Raw genomic sequence first — 22365 nt, forward strand, 5'->3', positions numbered from 1 at the left:
CACACATATAAAAGCTGAGGGACTATTCTAACACATAACCTGCAATACAAGAAATACAGAAGGTGGCTATTCGACCAGCATAAACAGGGATAATTTGTGACAACAAAAACATAAAAGGTGGGAGAATAAAGGTCTGAACCAGAATATGGGACTGGAAAAAGTAAGCATGCTGAAGAAAATGGAATACTCTAAATGTGAAATTTTCTTTTACATAAAATTAATGGTAACCACTCAAAAAAATAAATCCAGAACTGAAATATATAACATAATAAAAGAAGAAACAGAACGGAAAATCATAGAATACTATGACACTGAAATAACAGACATCAACAAAAAGGCAAAAAAACAATGGAGACACTGTCCTACCAGAAAACCAGTGATGGAATGATAGGAAATGCCCATAGACCAATAATCACACTAAATGTAAATGGAATGAACTCACCAATAAAAAGGCACAGAGTAGCACATTGGAGCAAAAAATTAAACCCAACCATATGCTGCCCACAAGAGACACATCTCAGCTACAGGACAAATATAATTCAAAGTGAAAGGGTGGAAATTGACACTCCAAGCAAATGGTATCCAGAGAAAATCAGGTGTAGCCACACTCATATCAGATGAAACAGATTTCAGTGTGAAAAAGGTAACAAGAGACAAACATGGACATTTCATAATAGTAAAGGGGACTATACAACAAGAAGACATAACAGTCATCAATATTTATGCCCCCGATCAGGGAATACCGAAATATACAAAGCAACTACAAAAGGAACTAAAGGGAGAAATTGATCAAATACAATTATACAGGAAATAAATAAAGAAGTAGCAGCCCAAAATGACACATTAGATTAAATGGACGTAATTGACATTTATAGAGCACTTCATCCTAGAACATCATTATACAATTTTTTTCTAGTGTACATGGAACATTCTAAAGGATAAACCATATATTGGGACATAAAACTAGCCTCAGCAAATTTAAGAAGATTGAAATCATAATAAATATATTCTCTGATCACAAAGCTTTGAAATTGGATATCAACTGCAAAATGATAGCAAGAACAACCACAAGTATGTGGAGATTAAACAAAATACTTTTAAAGCCAAATGGGGTCAAAGAGGTAATAGGAAGCGAGATTAGATGATACATAGAACAAATGAAAATGAAAATACTTCCTACCAAAATTTTTGGGAAGCAGCGAAAGCAGTTTTAAGAGGGAAATTTAGAGGTCATCAAAATGGCAGCATGAGGTGAGCCTCTGTAAATCTCCCCTGGAATTTACAACAAATCGAACAACTATAACTCCACATAGGACTCCCTGCACAACAGACAGGCAAGACGAACAGGCCCACTACTGAATTCATCTAAACGTGAGCGAATCATGCGAGCTGGGGACGAGGAAAGGGAGAAGTGCAGAGACGGTGCTGCGAGGGTGCAGGACGCAGACCTAGCTCAGTGCTTCGAGCTCGCTGCATCCGGGAACTTCCGCAGCAGCGGTAGAGGGAAGAACTCAGACTGCTAGGCTCTGTTTATGGCCCACAGAGCTGAGGAGACAGCATATAACACGGCTAAACACAATGCTCACAGCAGAGACCTCGGAGCAAAGACTGAGAGAAGGCTGAAAATGGTGGCTTAAGCCCTCAGTGCCTAGGAGAGAAGGGAAGCCTTAGGCACTGAGACTAGCCGCCTCCTACTTACCCTCCCAGAGCTCGCCCTGCCCCCATCTGCCTAGTGCGAGAAGCGCAACAGTAGCAGTGTCAGATCAAAAGAACGGAATATTTGCTGTTCTGAGAACTGTAGTCTGCAGACACAGATTCGCAGGCCAACTTGTTCCAGCAAAAGGGAGGGAATTGTGTAAGCAGGACTGCCTGTGACGGTGGTCGCCGCCATTGCTCTGGGCCACCTCTCACAACTCACCCCGTCTCTGGCCCCACCTATCTGGATGGATCCCTGCAGGAGTAAACACAGCTGATGAAACACTCGGGCTCTGAATCTGGTGCAGGAAGAGCTTTGGAACTTCAAAAGCTCTCCACATAACCACACGGACACTGCACCCTGTGACCCAGGCGAACTGTCAACAGAAGAGAAGCCCATCTCCCAGGGAATCCCCCCATTGTGTGAGAAGCTGGAATAGTGCAGAGAAAATAAAACACGGCAGTGTCAGAGAGAAAAAAAGGCTGCAGTCAGAGAGAAAATAAAAAATTCTACAAACAAGTACTGGAAAACAAAAGAAAGACCTCTTCCTAGCAACATGTTGTAGAAGCCACTCCTGTAGATGTCTAGGAAGATAAATAATAAATCAGTAATAGCCATGAATAACCAAGGCAACAACACATCTCAGAAAGAAAGTGAAAACTCTCCAGAAAAGGAACTTAAAGATATGGAAATATGTGACTTAAATGACAGAGACTCAAGATTGCAGTTCTGAATAAACTCAATGAGATACAAGAAAACACAGAAAGGAAGTTATATGAACTCAGAAACAATCAAACAACATGAAAATTTTACGATAGAGATTGAAATTTTAAAAAAAGAACGAACTAGAAGTTCTGGAGAGTAAGAACCCAATAGAAGAAATTAAGAATGAAATATCCAGCTTAGGTAGTAGAGTTGACCAGATGGAGGAAACAAAGAGTGACATCAAAGATAAAAACCTGGAAATGACACAGATGGAAGAAGAAAGAGACTTGAGACTTAAAAGAAATGAAAAAACTCTACAAGAACTTTCTGACTCCATCAGAAAGAGCAATATAAGAATGATGGGCATACCAGAAGGACAAGAAAGAGAGAAGGAAACAGAGAATATATTCAAACAAATTGTCGATGAGAAATTCCCAAATTTGTGGTCAGAACTGGATCCTCAAATTCAAGAAGCAAACACAACACCTAATTACCTCAATCCCCACAGGAATTCTCCAAGGCACATTGTATTGAAGCTGTCTAAAATCAACAAAAAAGAAAGAATCCTCAAGACAGTCAAGGAAAAGAAGATGGTAAACTACAAAGGAAAGCCCATTAGAATATCATCAGATTTTTAGGAGAAACTCTACTAGCCAGGAGGGAGTGGAGCCAAATATTCAAACTATTGAAAGAGAGAAATTATGAGCCAAGAATAATATATCCAGCAAAGATATCCTTTAGATATGAAGAAGGAATAAAGACCTTTCCAGACATACAGAAGCTGAGGGAACTTTCTAATACACGACCTGCACTACAAGAAATACTAAAGGAGGCAATTCGACCACCATCAACAGGGACAATTTATGGCAACCAAAACATAAAAATGGGAAGAGTAAATGCCTGAACCGGAATATGGGAATGGAGAAATTAAGCATGCTGAAGAAAAAGGAATACTCTAAATATCAAACTTTCTTTTACATAAACTTAAGGGTAACCACTCAAAAAAAATCCAGAACTGAAATACATACTGTAATAAAAGAGGAAACAGAGGGAAACATCATAGAATACCACCACACAGAAATAATAGACAACAACAAAAAGGAAAAGAAACAATGAGGACATAGCCTTACCAGAAAACTAAAGATAGAATGAGAGGAAATACTCACATATCAATAATCACCCTAAATGTAAATGGACTGAACTCACCAACAAAAAGGCACAGAGTAGCAGATTGGATCAAAAAACTGAACCCAACCATATGCTGTCTCCAAGAGACACATCTCAGCTACAAGCACAAGCATAGACTCAAAGTGAAAGGGTGGAAATTGACACTCCAAGCAAATGTTATCCAGAGAAAATCAGGTGTAGCCATACTCACATCAGATGAAACAGAATTCAGGGCGAAAAATGTAACAAGAGACAAAGATGGACATTTCAGAATAATAAAGGGTACTATACAACAAGAAGACATAACAGTCATCAATATTAATGCCCCCAATCAGGGAGCACCGAAATATACCAAGCAACTACTAACAGAACTAAAGGGAGAAATTGACCAAAACACAATTATACCACGGGACTTAAATACATCATTGACAGCTATGGATAGATCATCCAAACAGAAAATAAATAATGAAATAGCAGCCCTAAATGACACATTAGATGAAATGGACATAATTTTCATATATAAAGCACTTCATCCTAAAACAATAGACTATACATTTTTTTTCTGTGTACATGGAACATTCTCAAGGATAGACCATATATTGGGACATAAAATCAGTCTCAACAAATTTAAGAAGATTGAAATCATACCAAGCATATTCTCTGATCACAAGGCTTTGAAATTGGATATCAACTGCAAAAAGAAAGCAGGAAAAAAAACACAAATACATGGAGATTAAACAACATACTTTTAAAGAACGACTGGGTCAAAGAAGAAATTAGAGGAGAGATCAAAAGACACATAGAAACAAATGACAATGAAAATACATCCTACCAAAATTTCTGGGATGCAGTGAAATCAGTTTTAAGAGGGAAATTTATCTCATTACAGGCCTAGCTCAGGAAACAAGAAAAATCCCAAATAAATATCCTGATGTTACACCTTAAAGAACCAGTAAAAGAAGAACAAATGAAACCCAAGGTCAGCATAAGAAAGGAAATAACAAAAATCAGAGCAGAACTAAGTGAAATAGAGAACAAAAAGAGAATAGAAAAATTAATGTGACAGCTGGTTCTTTGAAAAGATTAACAAAATTGACAAATCCTTGGCTTGACTCAGTAAGATAAAAAGAGAGAAGACACTAATTAACAAAATAAGAAATGAAAAAGGGGAAGTTATCACGGATGCCACAGAAATTCAAAGGATTATCCAAGAACACTATGAAGGACTCTATGCCACCAAATTCAATAACCTAGAAGAAATGGACAAGTTCTTAGAAACATATAGCCTTCCAAGGCTTCACCATGAAGAACTGGAAAATCTAAACAGACCGATCACCAGTAACGAAATTGAATCATTCATCCAAAACCTTCCCAAAAGCAAAAGTCTGATGAAGCCAACATTACCCTGATACCAAAACCTGGTAAGGACAACACAAAAAAAGAAAACTACAGACCAATATCTCTGATCAATGCAGATGCAAAAATCCTAAACAAAATTCTAGCTAATCGAATACAACAATGCATTAAAAAGATTATTCATCACGACCAAGTGGGGTTCATCCCAGGGGCACAAGGATGGTTCAACATACACAAATCCATCAATGTGATACATCACATAAACAAAATAAAGGACAGAAATCAAATGATTTTATCAATTGACGCAGAAAAAGCATTTGACAACATACAACATCCATTTATGATTAAAACACTTAACAAAATAGGTGTAGAAGGAAAATACCTTAACATAATAAAGGCCATATATGACAAGCCGTCTGCTAATATCATAATTAATGGTGAAAAAACTGAAGCCCTTTGCTCTACCTTCAGGGACACGACAGGGCTGTCCCCTATAACTTCTGCTTTTCAACGTAATGTTGGAAGTCCTCACCAGAGCAATCAGACAAGGGAAAGAAATAAAAGGCATCCAAATTGGGAATGAAAAAGTTAAATTATCACTCTTTGCAGATGACATGATGTTATATATAGAAAACCTAAAGACTCCACCTAAAAGGTATTAGAAACAATCAACGAATACAGTAAAGTTGTCGGCTACAAAATCAACGTACAAAAGTCCATTGCATTCCTATATACTAACAATGAAATCTCAGAAAAAGAAATACGAAAACAATTACTTTTGCAAGTATAGCAAAAAGAATAAAATACCTAGGAATAAACTTAACCAAGGATGTGAAAACTATAAGACATTTTTGAAAGAAATTGAAGAAGACACAAGGAAATGGAAAGACATTCCGTGCTTATGGATTGGAAGAATCAACATAGTTAAAATGGCCATATTACCCAAAGCAATATACAGATTTAATGTTATCCCCATCAAATCCCAAGGACATTTTTTAAAGAAATAGAACACAAAATGATTAGATTTGTTTGGAACCACAAAAGACCCTGAATAGCCAAAGCAATGTTAAGAAAAAAGAACAATAATGGAGGTACCACCCTTCCTGACTTTGGCTTGTACTACAGGGCTACAATAATCAAAACAGCATGGTATTGGCAAAGAAACAGACACACACACCAATGGAATAGAATTGAGAACCCAGAAATAAAACCACATAAATATGGACAGATAATTTTTCATGAAGCCAAAAACACCCAATGGAGAAAAGACAGTCTCTTCAATAAATGGTGCTGGGATAATTGGAAGGCCATGTGCAAAAGAATGAAACTGTGCTGCTATCTGTCACCATGTACCTAAATTAATTCAAAATGAATTAAAAACCTAAGCATAAGACGTGAAACAATAAACTGCATAGAAGAAAACATGGGTACTGAACTTATGGACCTTGGGTTCAAAGAGCATTTCATGAATTTGACTCCAAGTCAAGGGAAGTAAAAGCTAAAATAAATGAATGGGACTATATGAAACTTAAAAGCTTCTGCACAGCAAAAGAAACCATCAACAAAATAAAGAGGCAACCAGCTGAATGGGAGAAGATTTTTGCAAACAATGCCTCCGATAATGAGCTAATATCCAAAACATACAAGGAACTCATATAACTGAACAACAGAAAAACAAACAACCCCATTAAAAAATGGGCAGAGGACCTGAAGAGACATTTCTCCAAAGAGGATATACAAATGGCCAATAGACATATGAAAAAATGCTCAACATCACTAATCATCAGAGAAATGCAAATCAAAACCACAATGAGATATCACCTCACCCCAGTCAGAATGGCTATCATCAACAAGACAAATAGTAACAAGTGTTGGAGAGGCTGTGGAGAAAAAGGAACCCTCATACATTGTTGGTGGGAATGCAGACTGGCGCAGCCGTTATGGAAGGCATTGTGGAGGTTCCTCAAAAAATTACAAATAGAATTACCATATGACCCAGCAATCCCTCTCCTGGGTATCTACCCAAAGAATCTGAAAACATTTATACATAAAGACACATGTGCTCCAATGTTCATTGCAGCTTTATTACAGTGGCCAAGACATGGGAACAACCAAAATGTCCTTCGATAGATGAATGGATAAAGAAGTTTTGGTATACATACACAATGGGACACTATTCGGTGGTTAGAAAAGGTGAAATAGTACCATTTGTAACAACATGGATGGATCTTGAGAGTATAGTGCTAAGCGAAATACGTCAGACAGAAACAGTAGAGAATCGTATGATTTCACTGATATATAGTGTATAAAACTGAAAACAACAAAAGAACAAGACAAACAAATGAAGGAACAAAAACTCCTACACATAGACAATAATTTAGGGGTTACCAGAGTGTAAGGGGGAAGGAGGGCTCTAGAAGAGGTCTAATATATGGTGATAGGAAAAGAACTGACTCTGGGTGGTGAACACCCAATGTGAGACATGGATCATGTATTACAGAATTGTACACCTGAAATCTATGTAACTTTACTAACAATTGTCACCCCAATAAACTTTAATTAAATAAAACAACAACCAGGTTGCCTTTTGTCAAATAAAAAATAATCAGCACTCCAATGGAAAAGGGTCTCTTCCTTGTGTGGCCTTCCCAGTTATACAGGAATCTTTGGGTATAATCCTACCCACAACCTGAGAGAAAGAGAAAGGGAGCTGCTAAGGGTTATCTCCCCAGCAGTATCTCCAGCTCACTCTGAAGCATTTCTAGATCAGAGCTCCAGAAGAGTCTGACTGTGCAATGGTTAGGATTAGTTGGAGGTAAGAGACTGTGCTATGTATATACTGCATTTTACAGAGACTAAAGGTGTACCATTCTTCCTGTTGAGGCAGGTACAAAGAAGTTGAACATCTTTGAGACTGTGAAAACGGGAAGGCCATGGTTTTTGAGATCATCACAACTGGGTGAGATTTCCAGGTCTACAACTTACTATCTGGGTGCGTTTGAGCAATTTCTTTAACCTCGCTGAGTCTTTAGCCAATCTTCATAAACAGCCTTTCGAGGTAGATATCAATATTATACCCATTGTAGATGAAGAAAGGAAGGCTCATAGAGGTTAAGCTATCAGCCCAAGGTTACAGAGCCAGTAAGTAGCAGAGAGAGCATAGGTCGTCTGACTCAGCTACCATATTTTGAACAATTCCACTCTATTACCTCAGTGATCTTGGAGCCTGCAACCCAGATTCCACTTCTGGGCATGTACTGGGTCACAACTCCAACCATAGCTCCAGAAAAAGCTTCATGCATACTACCAGCTGTAGGCAGAGTTCTGAAAACATGAGATCTCTGTGGAAGAAAGAAAAAACATGGAGGTTGGCATCCTTGCATATTAACAGTGGAATGTTGCTGTCATAATACTTAAGGCACTCTTGGATGTGTCAAGAGACGTGAATATGTTAATACCAGCCAACACTGTGTTCTAGGCACTAGGTAAGCACATCATATATTTATACATTCTTTCATTCAATATTTACAACAGCCTTGTGTGGGTAGAATCAGCTGAGAAGTAGGGCCAATTTCCTCCCTCTTTCTTTTTTTTGGAAGGATACGAATAGGAAATGGAAGAGGAGTAGTCCAGTTAGGCACTAATATTCAAGTTCAAGGTTACCTGCAGAGGTCTGCCTTTCTGGAATTCTGCAGAGTGGCATTTTTTACTTGCTGATCTTTCAGGCTCAGGATCCAATATGAAGATGCTGTCATGGGACAAGGATTTGTTCCCCATGCGTCTCTTGACCCTGGAAAGGAAAGAAAAGTTCTTGTGACAGCAGCCCAAGGGCCACAGGAACCAAAGACACATATATATATATCTATAATATGACCTACCAAGGATACCTTAGAAGACGGGTGGGGATGCATATGTGCTGACACAGAAAGGAGTCCGTGAGATATTAAGTGAAAAAATAAAGAACAGTATGATCCCATTTAATACATACATATATATTACATACATATATCATTTATATTTATAGAAAAAAGTCTAGAAGGATAGCCACTCTGAGGCATGGCACTATGGACTGAAGGGGGATTTTCATTTTCTACATTATGTACTTCTGCTTAATTTTGATTTTTTAAATGATTGACACACATCTTTTTCATACAATAGTTTTACTGAGATATGGTTTATATACCATACAATTCACCCATTTAAAGTGTACAATTCAATGGTGGAAACTTTATGGAATGGGAGGGAAGACCCTGAGTCTTGATATTATTAAGGTGAGAGTTATAAAAGATCTTTTACATCCAAATTTCTCTCTGTTGTTTTGATTTGTTTAAAATATCAAATATATGCCCAGATGCTGGAAACTTTCATTCACCAGGTCTTTTCCTTTTTCACACAGGTTCTGCGATACTTCTATCCAATATTCAGCATCATCTTATGCACCTACCATTCCTCTATCCACACCCTCAGCTTGCTAAACCCTCATGGAAATACCATCCGATTGGAAATGGAGCCAGGTTAATGACAGTTATGTGCTAAGAAAAACCAAATGAAAGTTAAAAACAAATGAAAGGCTAAAGACACAAAAAACTCCTTTTGGGATTTAGGAATACACTTTACCTTTTACAGTTTTCAACCAGACATCACAAGAAGAAAAGCTACAGACAATTCTCTCTTATGAATATAGATGCAAAATTCCTCAATAAAATACCAGCAATCAGAATCTAGCAACATATAAAGAGAATTACACACTATGACCAAGTAGGATTTGCAAGGAATACAAGGTTGTTTTAATATATAAAAATCAATTAATATAATATACCATATCAATAAAACAAAAGCAAAAACCACATGGTCATTTAAATAGGCGCAAAAAAAGCACTTGTAAAGTGCAACACCCTTTTATGTTAAGTATCCTCAACTTTGACAGAAGACATCTGTGAGAAACCCACAGCTAATATCCATACTTAATAATGAAAGAATGGATGATTTCTCCCTCAAAACAGGAGCAAGACAAGGATATCTGCTCTTGTCACTTTTGTTCAACATTGTACTGGGGGTTCTCACCAGGGAAATTAGGTAAAAAAAAAAAAAAAAACGCAAAAAACAAACAAACAAACAAAAACTACATAAAAGGCGTCCATATTGGACAGGAAGAAGTGAAATTATGTCTCCTCACAGATGACTTGATCTTGTGTATAAAACTCCCAAGGAATCCATTTAAAACTATTAGAACTAATGAAACAAGTCCCATAAGGTTACAGGATATTAAATCAATACACAAAAATTGATTGTATTTCTATATACTTGCAATGAACAATCCAAAAATGTAACTTAAAAAAAAATCCAGAGGTTGACATCATAGGAATGGTGGCAGCAAGGCTAACTTCTTGAGTTCTCTTCTGGATCTTACCACAAACAGAACATCTCTAACCCATCAAAGGACTCTCTGCTCATCACACAGAACAGCTAAGAGACTTGTATGAGGATTACTTGAAGGTGGGCAAATTGGGCGAGCAGGGGAAGAGGGAAGGGAGCAGAGTGGAGATGCAGGGGATCCCAGGACAGAACAGAGACCACAAAAGCCAGGAGGTGGGCTCTTTCCCTGCGACCCACAGCTGATCTCTCCCGCCCAGAGGGCAGCATGTCCAGCATTTGAGGCAGTAACCTCAGCTGAGACCTCCAGTTGGGCCCTAGGCCGGACAAAGGACACAAACTCCATACCTGGGCCCCTCCCCCCCACCCCCCACCCCCACCCCCGCTCTTCCAATCCTAGCCCCACCCTTTCAGAGACTTAAGCTGGCCCCTAAACTGAGGAGTAGTGTCAGATTACAGAGGAGCCTTAGTGCTCAGGCTCTGGGAAGACTGGCATACAGCTCTGACCTAGAGAAGAGGCTGGGAAGAGTGTGAATTTTGCTGGGCTAGGAGAGAAGAGACTCCTCCATGCCCAGTCACCACCTTTTCTCGCCTGCAAGAAGAGTGTGACACGGCTGGGCTGGGGGAGAAAAGACCCCTCCATCCCCAGCCCCCACCCTTTCTGGCTTGCCTAAGGCAGGGCAATTGCAACTGCGGAGACACACCCAGGGGTCAGCAGCAGGCAGCAGATGCAGCTCTGGGCTTTCAGAAGCTCAGAAATCTCCCACCCACCACATACACACACACACACACACACACACACACACACACACACACACACGGAAGAAGTGCCCTAAGACTCAGGAGACCTGGGCACAGGGCTGGTGGTGCTGTGTGCAGGCAAGAGCAGAAACCGCACTGACTTTGTAAAAACTACTATCCAGACTCCTTAGCCCCACTCATCTAAATCTATAGTCCCAAAGTCACTCTGCGCACCAGGTGACCGGCTCTGCTTGCACAATACGCAGAGTACTCTTTGGTATAGCAGAGGAAAACCTGGAGATTACTTGGTGGGCTTAAGCCAAGACTGGCGCTGCTTTTTTGTTTTGTTTTGTTTTTATATCTTTGATGTATTTGCCTGTGTCAAGTGTAGGTTATCGGTTGTTTTTACATGTGAGTGTATTTGGTTTTTTCTTTGTTGTTGTTGTTGTTGTTGTACTTGGTGATTTGCTTTGTTCTGAAATTTCCCTACACCAGTGTCCAGCTTAAGAGGCACAAGATTCAACACATCCAGAGACCAACTCAGACCAAACCAAAGTACCACAGAGTTTGACCTACAAGTGACACACCCAGAGGGAATTCTCTACAGGCAACGGAGCCCATTGAGACCAAACCTCATTTAAGTGGTCAACCCTCATGCAGCAGAATATCCTGCTGAGGGCAGAGAAAAGTCTCACAATTAGTCAGCCTAGGAGTCAATTCCACTTACTCACAAGTTAAAAGCAATTAAAGATCAACTTTAATAGGACAATATGCACAACACAAGAGTCACCTTTGGAGCACATGCAGAGGAGAAGAAGGAAGTGGTGCAAGTCAAATATAAAGGACACATACTACATAAGATAACCCAGCAAAACTAAGAACCCTAGGGGATCTACCTAATACATCGAAGCAAACACAGAGAGTCAGCCAGAATGGGGAAACAAAGAAACATGTCCCAAATAAAAGAACAGAAGAAACCTCCTGAATTGGAACCAAATGAAATAGAGGTAACCAACTGATCAGAGACAGAGTTCAGAACACTGATGATAAGAATGTTTAAGGAGCTTAGTGATGACGTAAAGAAGGATACAGAAATCATAATGAAAAACCAGTTAGAACTAAAGAATGCAGTAACTGAAATAAAGAACACACTTGACGAAATTACCAGCAGGTTAGATGAAGCAGAGGATCCAATCAGCGACTTACAAGACAAATTAGCAGAGATCACCCAAACAGAACAACAAAAAGAAAAAAGAATAAAAAACAATGAGAATGGTTTAAGAGAACTCTGGGATAACATCAAGCACAACAGCATGCGCATCATAGGAATACCAGAAGGTGAAGAGAGGAAGCAAGGGATTGAGAACATATTGGAAGTAATAATGTCCAAAAACTTCCCTAACCTGGTGAAGGAAAATGACATGCAAGTCCAGGAAGTGCAGAGAGTTCCGACCAGGATAAACCCAAACAGGTCCACACCAAGACACATTATAGTTAAAATGGCAAAGGTTAAAGACAAAGAGAGAATCCTAAAAGCAGCAAGAGAAAGACAGAGGGTTACATAAAAGGAAACTCCCATAAGACTATCAAATCACTTTTTATAGAAACATTGCAGGCCAGAGGGGAGTGGCAGGAGATACTCAAAGTGATGGAAAACAAAGGCCTACAATCTAGATTGCTTTATCCAGCAAGGCTATCATTAAAAATTGACGGAGAGATAAAGAGCTTCCAGAAAAGAATAAGCTAAAGGAATTTCTTACCACCAAGCCAGCATTGCAGCAAGTATTAAAAGGGTTTCTGTAAATAGAAGAAAGATGAAAACAATCTAACTACAATTTTTAAAAATGGCAATTACTCTGTACCTATCAATAATCAGTTTAAATGCTAATGGATTAAATGCTCCAATCAAGAGACATAGGGTGGCTGAGTGGATAAGAAAGCAAAACCCTTGTATATGCTGTATACAAGAGACTCACCTCAGATCAAAAGGCACACACAGGCTGAAAGTGAAGGGTTGAAGTAAGATATTTCATGGAAATGGAAATGAGAAAAAAGCTGGAGTTGCAATACTTATATCTGACAAAACAGACTTTTAAATGAAGAACATATTAAAAGACAAAGATGGACACTATATAATAATAAAGAGATCAATCCAACAAGAGGACATAACCCTAGTAAACATTTATGCACCCAACATAGGAGCACTAAATACATAAAACAGATATTGACTGACATAAAGCCAGAAATCAACAGTAACACTATCATAGTAGGGAACTTCAACACATCTCTGACAACAGGGACAGGTCTTCCAGACAGAAAATCAATATGGAAACAATGGCCTTAAATGACACATTGGACCACTTGGACTTAATCGATATTATCGGAGCATTTCACCCCAAAGCTGTAGAATACACGTTCTTTTCAAGTGCACATAGAACATTTTCCAAGATAGACCACATGTTAGGCCACAAAACAAGTCTTGATAAATTTAAGAAAATTGAAATCATACCAATTGTCTTCTCTGACCACAGTGCTATGAAATTAGAAATGAACTACAGGAAAAAAAACTGGAAGACACACCAATTCATGGAGACTGAATAACATGTTACTAAATAATGAATGGGTCAACCATGAGATCAAGGAAGAAATCAAGATATCTGGAGACAAACGAAAATGAAAACACGATGACCCAACATCTATGGGATGCAGCAAAAGCAGTCCTAAGAGGGAAATTCATAGCATTGCAGGCCTACCTAAAGAAACAAGAAAATCACTAATCAACAGTTTATCCTCACATTTAAGCAATCTGGAAAAAGAACAGCAAAATAAGCCCAAAGGGAGTACAAGGAAGGAGATAATAAAGATCAGAGCGGAAATAAATGAAAGAGAAACCAGAAAAACAATACAAAAGATCAATGAATCCAGAGTTGGCTTTTAGAGAAGATAAACAAAATTGACAAACCTTTAGCCAGACTCATTAAAAAAAAGAGAGGACCCACATTAATAAAATCAGAAATGAAAGAGGATAAGTGACAACAGATACCACAGAAATACAAAAAAAATTAAGAAATTAATATGAACAACTATATGCCAACAAATTTGACAATCTGGAAGAAATGGACAATTTTCTAGAGGTGTACAACGTTCCAAGGCTAACTCAAGAAGAAACAGAAAACCTGAATAGACTGATTACCATCAGGAGAATTGAATCAGTAATCAACAAGCTCCCAACAAACAAAAGCCCTGGACCAGATGGCTTTACAGGTGAATTTTAAAAAACGTTAAAAAAAAAAAATTATCACCTATTCTCCTCAAACTCTTTCAAAAATTCCAGAAGGAGGGAAGGCTCCCAAACACTTTTTATGAGGCTACTATCACCCTGATCCCAAAATCAGACAAAGACACTACAAAAAAAGAAAACTACAGTCCGATATCTCTAATGAACATAGATGCAAAAATCCTCAACAAAATATTAGTGAACAGAATTCAGCAATACATTAAAAAGATCATACACCATGATCAAGTGGGATTCATCCCTGGTATGCAAGGGTGTTCAACATCTGGAAATCAATTAATGTGATACACCACATTAATGAAATGAAAAATAAAAATCATATGATCATATCAATAGATGCAGAAAAAGCATTTGACAAAATCCAGCAGCCATTTATGATAAAAAGCCTTAAGAAAGTGGGAATAGAGGGATCATATCTCAACACAATAAAGGCCATATATGATAAACCCACAGATAACATCATACTCAATGGGGAAAAGCTAAAACCATTCCCCCTAAGATCAGTAAGAAGGCAAGGTTGCCCACTTTCTCCACTTCTATTCAACATAATGCTGGAAGTTCTAGACACAGCAATCAGACAAGAAAAGGAAATAAAAGGCATCCAAATCGGTAAGGAGGAAGTAAAATTATCATTATATGCGGATGACATGATACTACATATAGAGAACCCTAAAGACTCCACCAAGAAACTATTAGAGCTGACGAATGAAGTTAGTAAAGTAGCAGGAAATAAAATTAATATTCAGAAATCAGTTGCATTTGTATATACCAATAATAAAACATCAGAAGGAGAAATGAAGAAAACACTCCCATTTTCAGTTGCTTCAAAGACTATAAAATACCTGGGAATAAATTTAACCAAAGAAGCAAAAGGTCTGTACTCAGAAAATTATAAGACACTGAAGAAAGAATTGAAAGAAGATACAAATAGATGGAAACACATACCATGTTCATGGGTAGGAAGAATTAATGTACTTAAAATGTCCATACTGCCTAAGGCAATATACAGATTCAACGCAATTTCTATCAAACTACCAATGACATTTTTCACAGAAATAGAACATATAATCGTAAAATTTATATGGGACCATAAAAGACCCCGGATAGCTTCAGCAATCTTGAGAAATAAGAACAAAGTGGGAGGTATAAGAATACCTGACATCAAATTATACTACAAGCCTACAGTAATCAAAACAGCATGGTACTGTCATAAAAACAGACACATAGATCAGTGGAACAGAATAGACAGCCCAGAAATAAATCCATGCCTATATGGTCATTTAATCTACAACAATTGGAAGCAAGAATTTACTGTGGGGTAAAGACAGTCTATTCAATAAATGGCGCTGGGAAACCTGGACAGACACATGCAAAAAAAAAAAAATGAAGCTGGACCACCTCCTTACACCATATACAAAAATAAATTCAAAACAGCTTAAAGACTTAAATGTAAGACCTGAAACCATAAAATTACTAGAAGAAACTATAGGAAGAAACTTTACAGAAATTACCTGGAGTAAGATTTTTACTGATATATCCCCTCGGGCAAGGGAAGTAAGAGAAAAAATAAACATGTGGGATTACATCAAACTAAAAAGCTTTTTCACAGCAAAGAAAACCATCAATAAAACAAAAAGGGATCCTACTGAATGGGAAAAGATATTTGCCAACGATATATCCGATAAGGGGTTAATATCACAAATTTATAAAAAACACTCACTCAACTCAACTCCAAAAAACCAAACAACCCAATTTAAAAATGGGCAGAGGACATGAAGAGACATTTTCCTGAAAAGGACATACAGATGGCAAACAGACATATGAAAAAATGCCCAAATCACTAATCATCAGAGAAATGCAAATAAAAACCACAATGAGATACCATCTCACCCCAGTCAAAATGGCTATCATCAATAAATCAACAAACAACAAGTGCTGGCGAGGATGTGGAGAAAAGAGAACCCTGTGCACTGTTGGTGGGAATGCAGATTGGTGCAGCCACTATGGAAAACAGTTTGGAGGTATCTCAAAAATCTGAAAATGGAACTACCTTATGATCCAGCAATTCCACTCCTAGGTATCTATCCGGAGAAATCCAAAACTCTAATTCAAAAAAATTTATGCACCCCTATGTTTATTGCAGCACTATACACAATAGCCAAGACATGGAAACAACCAAAATGCCCATCGGTAGATGACTGGATTAAGAAACTGTGGTACATTTATACAATGGAGTATTACGCAGCCATAAAGAAGAAAGAAACCTTACCATTTGCAACAACATAGATGGACCTAGAGAACATTATGTTAAGTGAAATAAGTCAGACAGAGAAATACAAATACCGTATGATTTCACTTATATGTGGAATCTAAAGAAAAGAATAAATGAATGAACTAATCAGAAACCGTTTCAGAGACATAGAGGAAAAACTGAGGGTTGCTAGATGGGAGGGGGTGCTGGGGATAAGGGGAAAGGTGAGGGGATTAGAAAGCATAGTTAGTAACCGCAAGATTACCACAGGATCACGAAAGTTAATTTGGGGAATGTAATCAATAATGTTTTAAAGATTTTGTAGGGCATCCGATGGACACTTGTCTCATTAGGGAGATCACCTCAGGGAAGATGTAGATGCCTTATCACTGCACTGTACACCTGAAGCTGAAGCTGAACAATAATGAATGTCAACTACAAGTTTATATATATATACATATATAGTTACAAGAAGTGGTGTACAGCATTAGGAATAGAGACAGTGGAAACGTAATGGCTGTATGTGATATCAGAGGGGTAGTAGAAGGTGGGAGGGGGCTTGTCACTGTGTAAGGGATATAAATGATAAATGTCTAACTATTACATTGTTTTGTACACCTGAAACTAATTTTTTTTAAACCGTAATTGAAAAATTTTTAAAGGGCGAAAAAGTTGAAGAGAATAAGAGGTCCAAATTTCCAGGTACAAAATAAATAAATCATGGGGATGTAATATACAGCCTAGGAAGTATACTCAATAATATTGTGATAGCATGGTAGTGTCAGATGGTCGCTGGACTTATCATGGTGATCACTTTTTTAGGCATATATGAGTAAATGTTGAATAACTATGGTGTACCCTTGAAACTAATATAATATTGTATGTTAGCTATATTTTTAATAAAAATCATTTTAAAAAAAGAGTGAAGTGTTTCTAGACGTCTCTTCATATACACATTTGCTCATTACGCACACATACACTCTTTCATTCACTGCTTCTCTATGACCTGCTGCCTCACATCGGGCTTGGGACCAATGTAGCATCTTTGACTACCCTACCTCCCCTAGAAAAACTGCAAGGAAATCTTAGACCATGAGTGGGCTTAGAAACTCTTGTCATTTCCAGGCTATGCATCCACCAGCGTGCAGCTGTTCGATTGGCTCTCTGGTGCTAAGCCCTCCCTGATCAAAGGATCACATTAGCACTGGATGTAGCCAAGTTTGTCAGAAACCAATCCTCTTGTCCACTGAACATATCTAGTGATTATTGATTTGCTCCCTGGTGTCAAAAAGAAGAAAACACATCCAAAATTCCAAACAAAAGTTGACCTTATTTAAAAAGCCATGAAACACATTACATCAGTTTCCATTAAAAAATCACATGGAGGAATGGAATTTGTCCATTCTATCAGATACAGCTTAATACAGTCTTGGAAATAGATACTAGCTCTATTGTACAGTCCAGAGGAGGGCTGACTGTTTTGTTACGATTGATTGTTTCAATGGATGAAAAAAGCCAATCTCCCTTCCTAACTCCTGAGTAACATTCTCCAGGGTTTCTCCCTGCGCACATTAAGCAAGAGACTGGGGTCAGGGGTGATCTTCAGGTCTCCTAAATTATACTCTTAATTAATTTATGCTCCTTGCAAAAGAAAGACCTATCTCACGTCCTTAGAAAAACACCCTTCCTCATATATGAAATCATTCACGCACTGACACTCACTCTCTCCATCCCTCCTACCCCCACCTCCATCAGAGAGGTGTACATGCACACACCATCTTACTATGGAGAGTGCATCAGACTAAATGGACCATTTTGGAGGGGGTGGGGGCAAGTAAGAAGTGGAAATGTAGAACTTTAGTAGAGACAGCCCTTGTCAATTTGTAGAGATTACACAGAGTAAACCCACATGCCCCTCCCCCACCCTACCTTGCAGTTTTTAGCTGGGCTAGTCTTAGCCTTACTTAGAGCTACAAGGCAATAATCTATAATGGTATGATTTGTGAGGTATGAAACAAGCCCCACTGTCGAAAACCATCTCCCCTACTAGCAAAGCTGTCTGAAATTCCTCACATTCAATGCACTCATCAAGGTCCTTCTTTTTTTTCTTAGTTTCAGGTGTACAAAACAATGTAATAGTTAGATATTTACACCCTTCGCAAAGTGATAACCCCCCACTCTACTACCCTTTGACATCGACTATAGCTGTTAAAATTCCATTAAATAGATTTACACACACACACACACACACACACACACACAAAGGGTGCCAAAAAATGTATACACATTTTAAGAAAGGAAAACTGCATTAAGATTGTAATACTCAAAAAATACTAATAACAAAAGATGAATACAAATCACGTTTGACTTCTGCAATTACAAAAGGTGCTCAAAGTGGTTACCATCAGCGTCCAGACACTTCTGATTATAACAAACTACTACTGCTTGAGCAACATTGACCAAAGTGTCCACTAGTATACAATTTTTGTCACCCCCAGTGTGTGTGTGTGTGTGTGTGTGTGTGTGTGTGTGTGTGTGTATTCAGGGAATGTGGAGTACAACATAGGGAATTAAGGACCTTCTTAAGGACCTTCTATGTGCTAACTGTTAATGGGCAGTATAACCTGAAAAATTTTGGTAGGATGTATTTTCATTGTCATTTGTTTCTATGTATCTTTTGATCTCTCCTCTAACTTCTTTGACCCAGTCGTTCTTTAAAAGTATGTTGTTTTATCTCCATGTATTTGTGTTTTTCCCCCCTTTCCTTTTGCAGTTGATATCCAATTTCAAAGCCTTGTGATCAGAGAATATGTTTGGTATGATTTCAATCTTCTTAAATTTGCTGAGACTTATTTTATGTCCCAATATATGGTCTGTCCTTGAGAATGTTCCGTGTACACTAGAAAAGAATGCACAGTCTGATGTTTTAGGATGAAGTGCTCTATAAATGTCAATTATGTCCATTTCATCTAATGTGTCATTTAGGGCTGCTATTTCGTTATTTATTTTCTGTTTGGACGATCTATCCATAGCTGTCAATGATGTATTTAAGTCCCGTGGTATAATTGTGTTTTGGTCAATTTCTTCCTTTAGTTCTGTTAGTAGTTGCTTGGTATATTTCGGTGCTCCCTGATTGGGGGCATAAACATTGATGACTGTTATGTCTTCTTGTTGTACAGTCCACTTCACCATTATGAAATGTCCATCTTTGTCTCTTGTTATCTTTTTCAACTTGAAGTCTGTTTCATCTGATATCATTATGGCTACACCTGATTTTCTCTGGATACCATTTGCTTGGAGTGTCAATTTCCACCCTTTCACTTTGAGTCTATGCTTGTCCTTGTAGCTGAGATGTGTCTCTTGGAGACAGCATATGGTTGGGTTTAGTTTTTTGATCCAATCTGCTACTCTGTGCCTTTTTATTGGTGAGTTCAGTCCATTGACATTTAGGGTGATTATTGATATGTGAGGATTTCCTGTTATTCTATCTTAAGTTTTCTGGTAAGGCTGTGTCTCCATTGTTTCTTTGCCTTTTTGTTGTTGTCTGTTATTTGTGTGGGGGTATTCTATGACGTTTCCCTCTGTTTCTTCTTTTATTACAGTATATATTTCAGTTCTGGATTTTTTTTGAGTGGTTACCCTTAAGTTTATGTAAAAGAAAGTTTGATATTTAGAGTATTCCATTTTCTTCAGCACGCTTACTTTCTCCATTCCTGTATTCCGGTTCAGGCCTTTACTCTCCCCCTTTTTGAGTTTTGGTTGCCACAAATTGTCCCTGTTGATGGTGGTCGAATAGCCTCCTTTAGTATTTCTTGTAGTGCAGGTCGTGTATTAGAAAATTCCCTCAGCTTCTGTATGTCTGGAAAGGTCTTTATTCCTCCTTCATATCTAAAGGATATCTTTGCTGGATATATTATTCTTGGCTCATGATTTCTTTCAATAGTTTGAATATTTGGTTCCACTCCCTCCTGGCTTGTAGAGTTTCTGCTGAAAAATATGATGATAATCTAATGGGCTTTCCTTTGTAAGTTACCGTCTTCTTTTCCCTGGCTGCCTTGAGGATTCTTTCTTTGTCGTTGATTTTAGACAGCTTCAATACAGTGTGCCTTGGAGAAGGCCTGTTGGGATTGAGGTAATTAGGTGTTCTATTTGCTTCTTGGATTCGAGGGTCCAGTTCTGACCACAAGTTTGGGAAGTTTTCATCGACAATTTGTTTGAATATATTCTCTGTTCCTTTCTCTCTTTCTTCTCCTTCTGGTATGCCCATTATTCTTATATTGCTCTTTCTGATGGAGTCAGAAAGTTCTTGTAGATTTCTTTCATTTCTTTTAAGTCTCAAGTCTCTTTCTTCTTCCATCTGTGTAATTTCCAGGTTTCTATCTTTGATGTCACTGATTCTTTCCTCCATCTGGTCAACTCTACTACCTAAGCTGGTTATTTCATTCTTAATTTCTTCTACTGAGTTCTTAATCTCCAGAAATTCTACTTGGGGTTTTTTTAAAAATTTCAATCTCTTTCGTAAAATGCTCATGCTGTTCTTTGTGTTTTTGTGTTCATTTAACTGCCTATCTGTGTTTTCTTGCATCTCGTTGAGTTTTTTCAGAAGAGCAATCTTGAATTCTCTGTCATTTAAGTCACATATTTCTGTATCTTTAAGTGCCTTTTCTGGAGGGTTTTCACTTTCTTTCTGAGCTATCTTGTTGCCTTGGTTATTCATGGCGATTACTGATTTATTATTTCTCTTCCTAGACATCTATGGGAGTGGCTTCTGCAACAGGTTTATAGGAAGCAGTCTTTGTTTTGTTTTCTAGTACTTGTTGGTAGAATGTTTTATTTTTTTCTCCGACTGCAGCTTATTTTTCTTCTCCCACAAGGTAGTGCTATGTTTTCTCTGCACTATTCCAGCTTCTCACACAATGGGGGGATTCCCTGGGAGACGGGCTTCTCCTCTGTTAATAGTTCGTCTAGGTCACAGGGCGCAGTGTCCCGGTGGGTATGTGGAGAGCTTTTGATGTTCCAAAGCTCTTCCAGCTCCAGATTCAGAGCCCGTATGTTTCAGCAGTTCTGTTTACTCCTCCAGGGATCCGCCCAGATAGGTGGGGTCAGGGGCCGGGTGAGTTGTGAGAGGTGGCCCAGAGCAACGGCAGCGGCGACCGCCACCAAAGCCGTTCCTGCTTCCACAGCTCCCCCGCCCCCCGCCGCAACTTGTTGGGCTGCGAATCTGTGTCTGTGTTCCACAGTTCTCAGAACAGCAAATGTTCTGTTGTTTTGATCTGACATTGCCACTGCCCCGCTCCCAGCACCAGGCAGGTGGGGGCGGGGCGAGCTCTGGGAGGGTAGGGAGGGGGCGGCCAGTCTCAGTGCCTAAGGCTTCCGTTCTCTGCTCGGCAGTGAGGGCTTAAACCACTGTTTTCAGCCTTATTCCCTCAGTCTTTTCTCTGAGGTCTCCACCGTGAGCTTTGGGTTCAGTTGAGTCACATGCTACCCCCTCAGCCCTGTGGGCCACAAGCGGAGCCCTAGCAGTCCGAGTTCTTCCCTCTCCCGCAGCTGCGGTAGTTCCGGGATGCAGCGAGTTCAGAGCACTGAGCTAGGTCTGCGTCCTGTGCCCGCGTGGCTCCGTCTCTGCACCTCTCCCTTTCCTCCTCCCCCCGCTCACGGGAATCTCCCACCTGTAGGTGACTTCGGTAGTGGGCCTCTTTGTCTTGCCTGTCTGCTATGCAGGGAGTCCTTTGTGGAGTTTTTGTTGTTCGATTCGTTGTAAATTCCAGGGGAGCTTTACAG

At 38.8% G+C, this 22365-nt stretch overlaps 1 protein-coding gene across 1 annotated transcript in view; it reads right to left on the bottom strand.

The window, feature by feature from the left end:
* Nucleotides 1-22365, bottom strand: part of KIAA1210 (KIAA1210 ortholog) — a 118350-nt gene that overhangs the window by 50732 nt on the left and 45253 nt on the right. Inside the window, exons 4-5 of the mRNA XM_088794910.1 lie at nt 8588-8714; nt 8134-8265 (exon numbers count right to left, since the gene is read on the bottom strand). Of these exons, the coding sequence (XP_088651036.1) occupies nt 8134-8265; nt 8588-8714 (259 nt within the window). The remainder of the gene's footprint in view (nt 1-8133; nt 8266-8587; nt 8715-22365) is intronic.

This window comes from Rhinolophus sinicus, chromosome 18 (genome assembly GCF_057876585.1).
Source record: "Rhinolophus sinicus isolate RSI-liver-muscle chromosome 18, RSI-T2T, whole genome shotgun sequence".
NCBI lineage: Eukaryota > Metazoa > Chordata > Mammalia > Chiroptera > Rhinolophidae > Rhinolophus > Rhinolophus sinicus.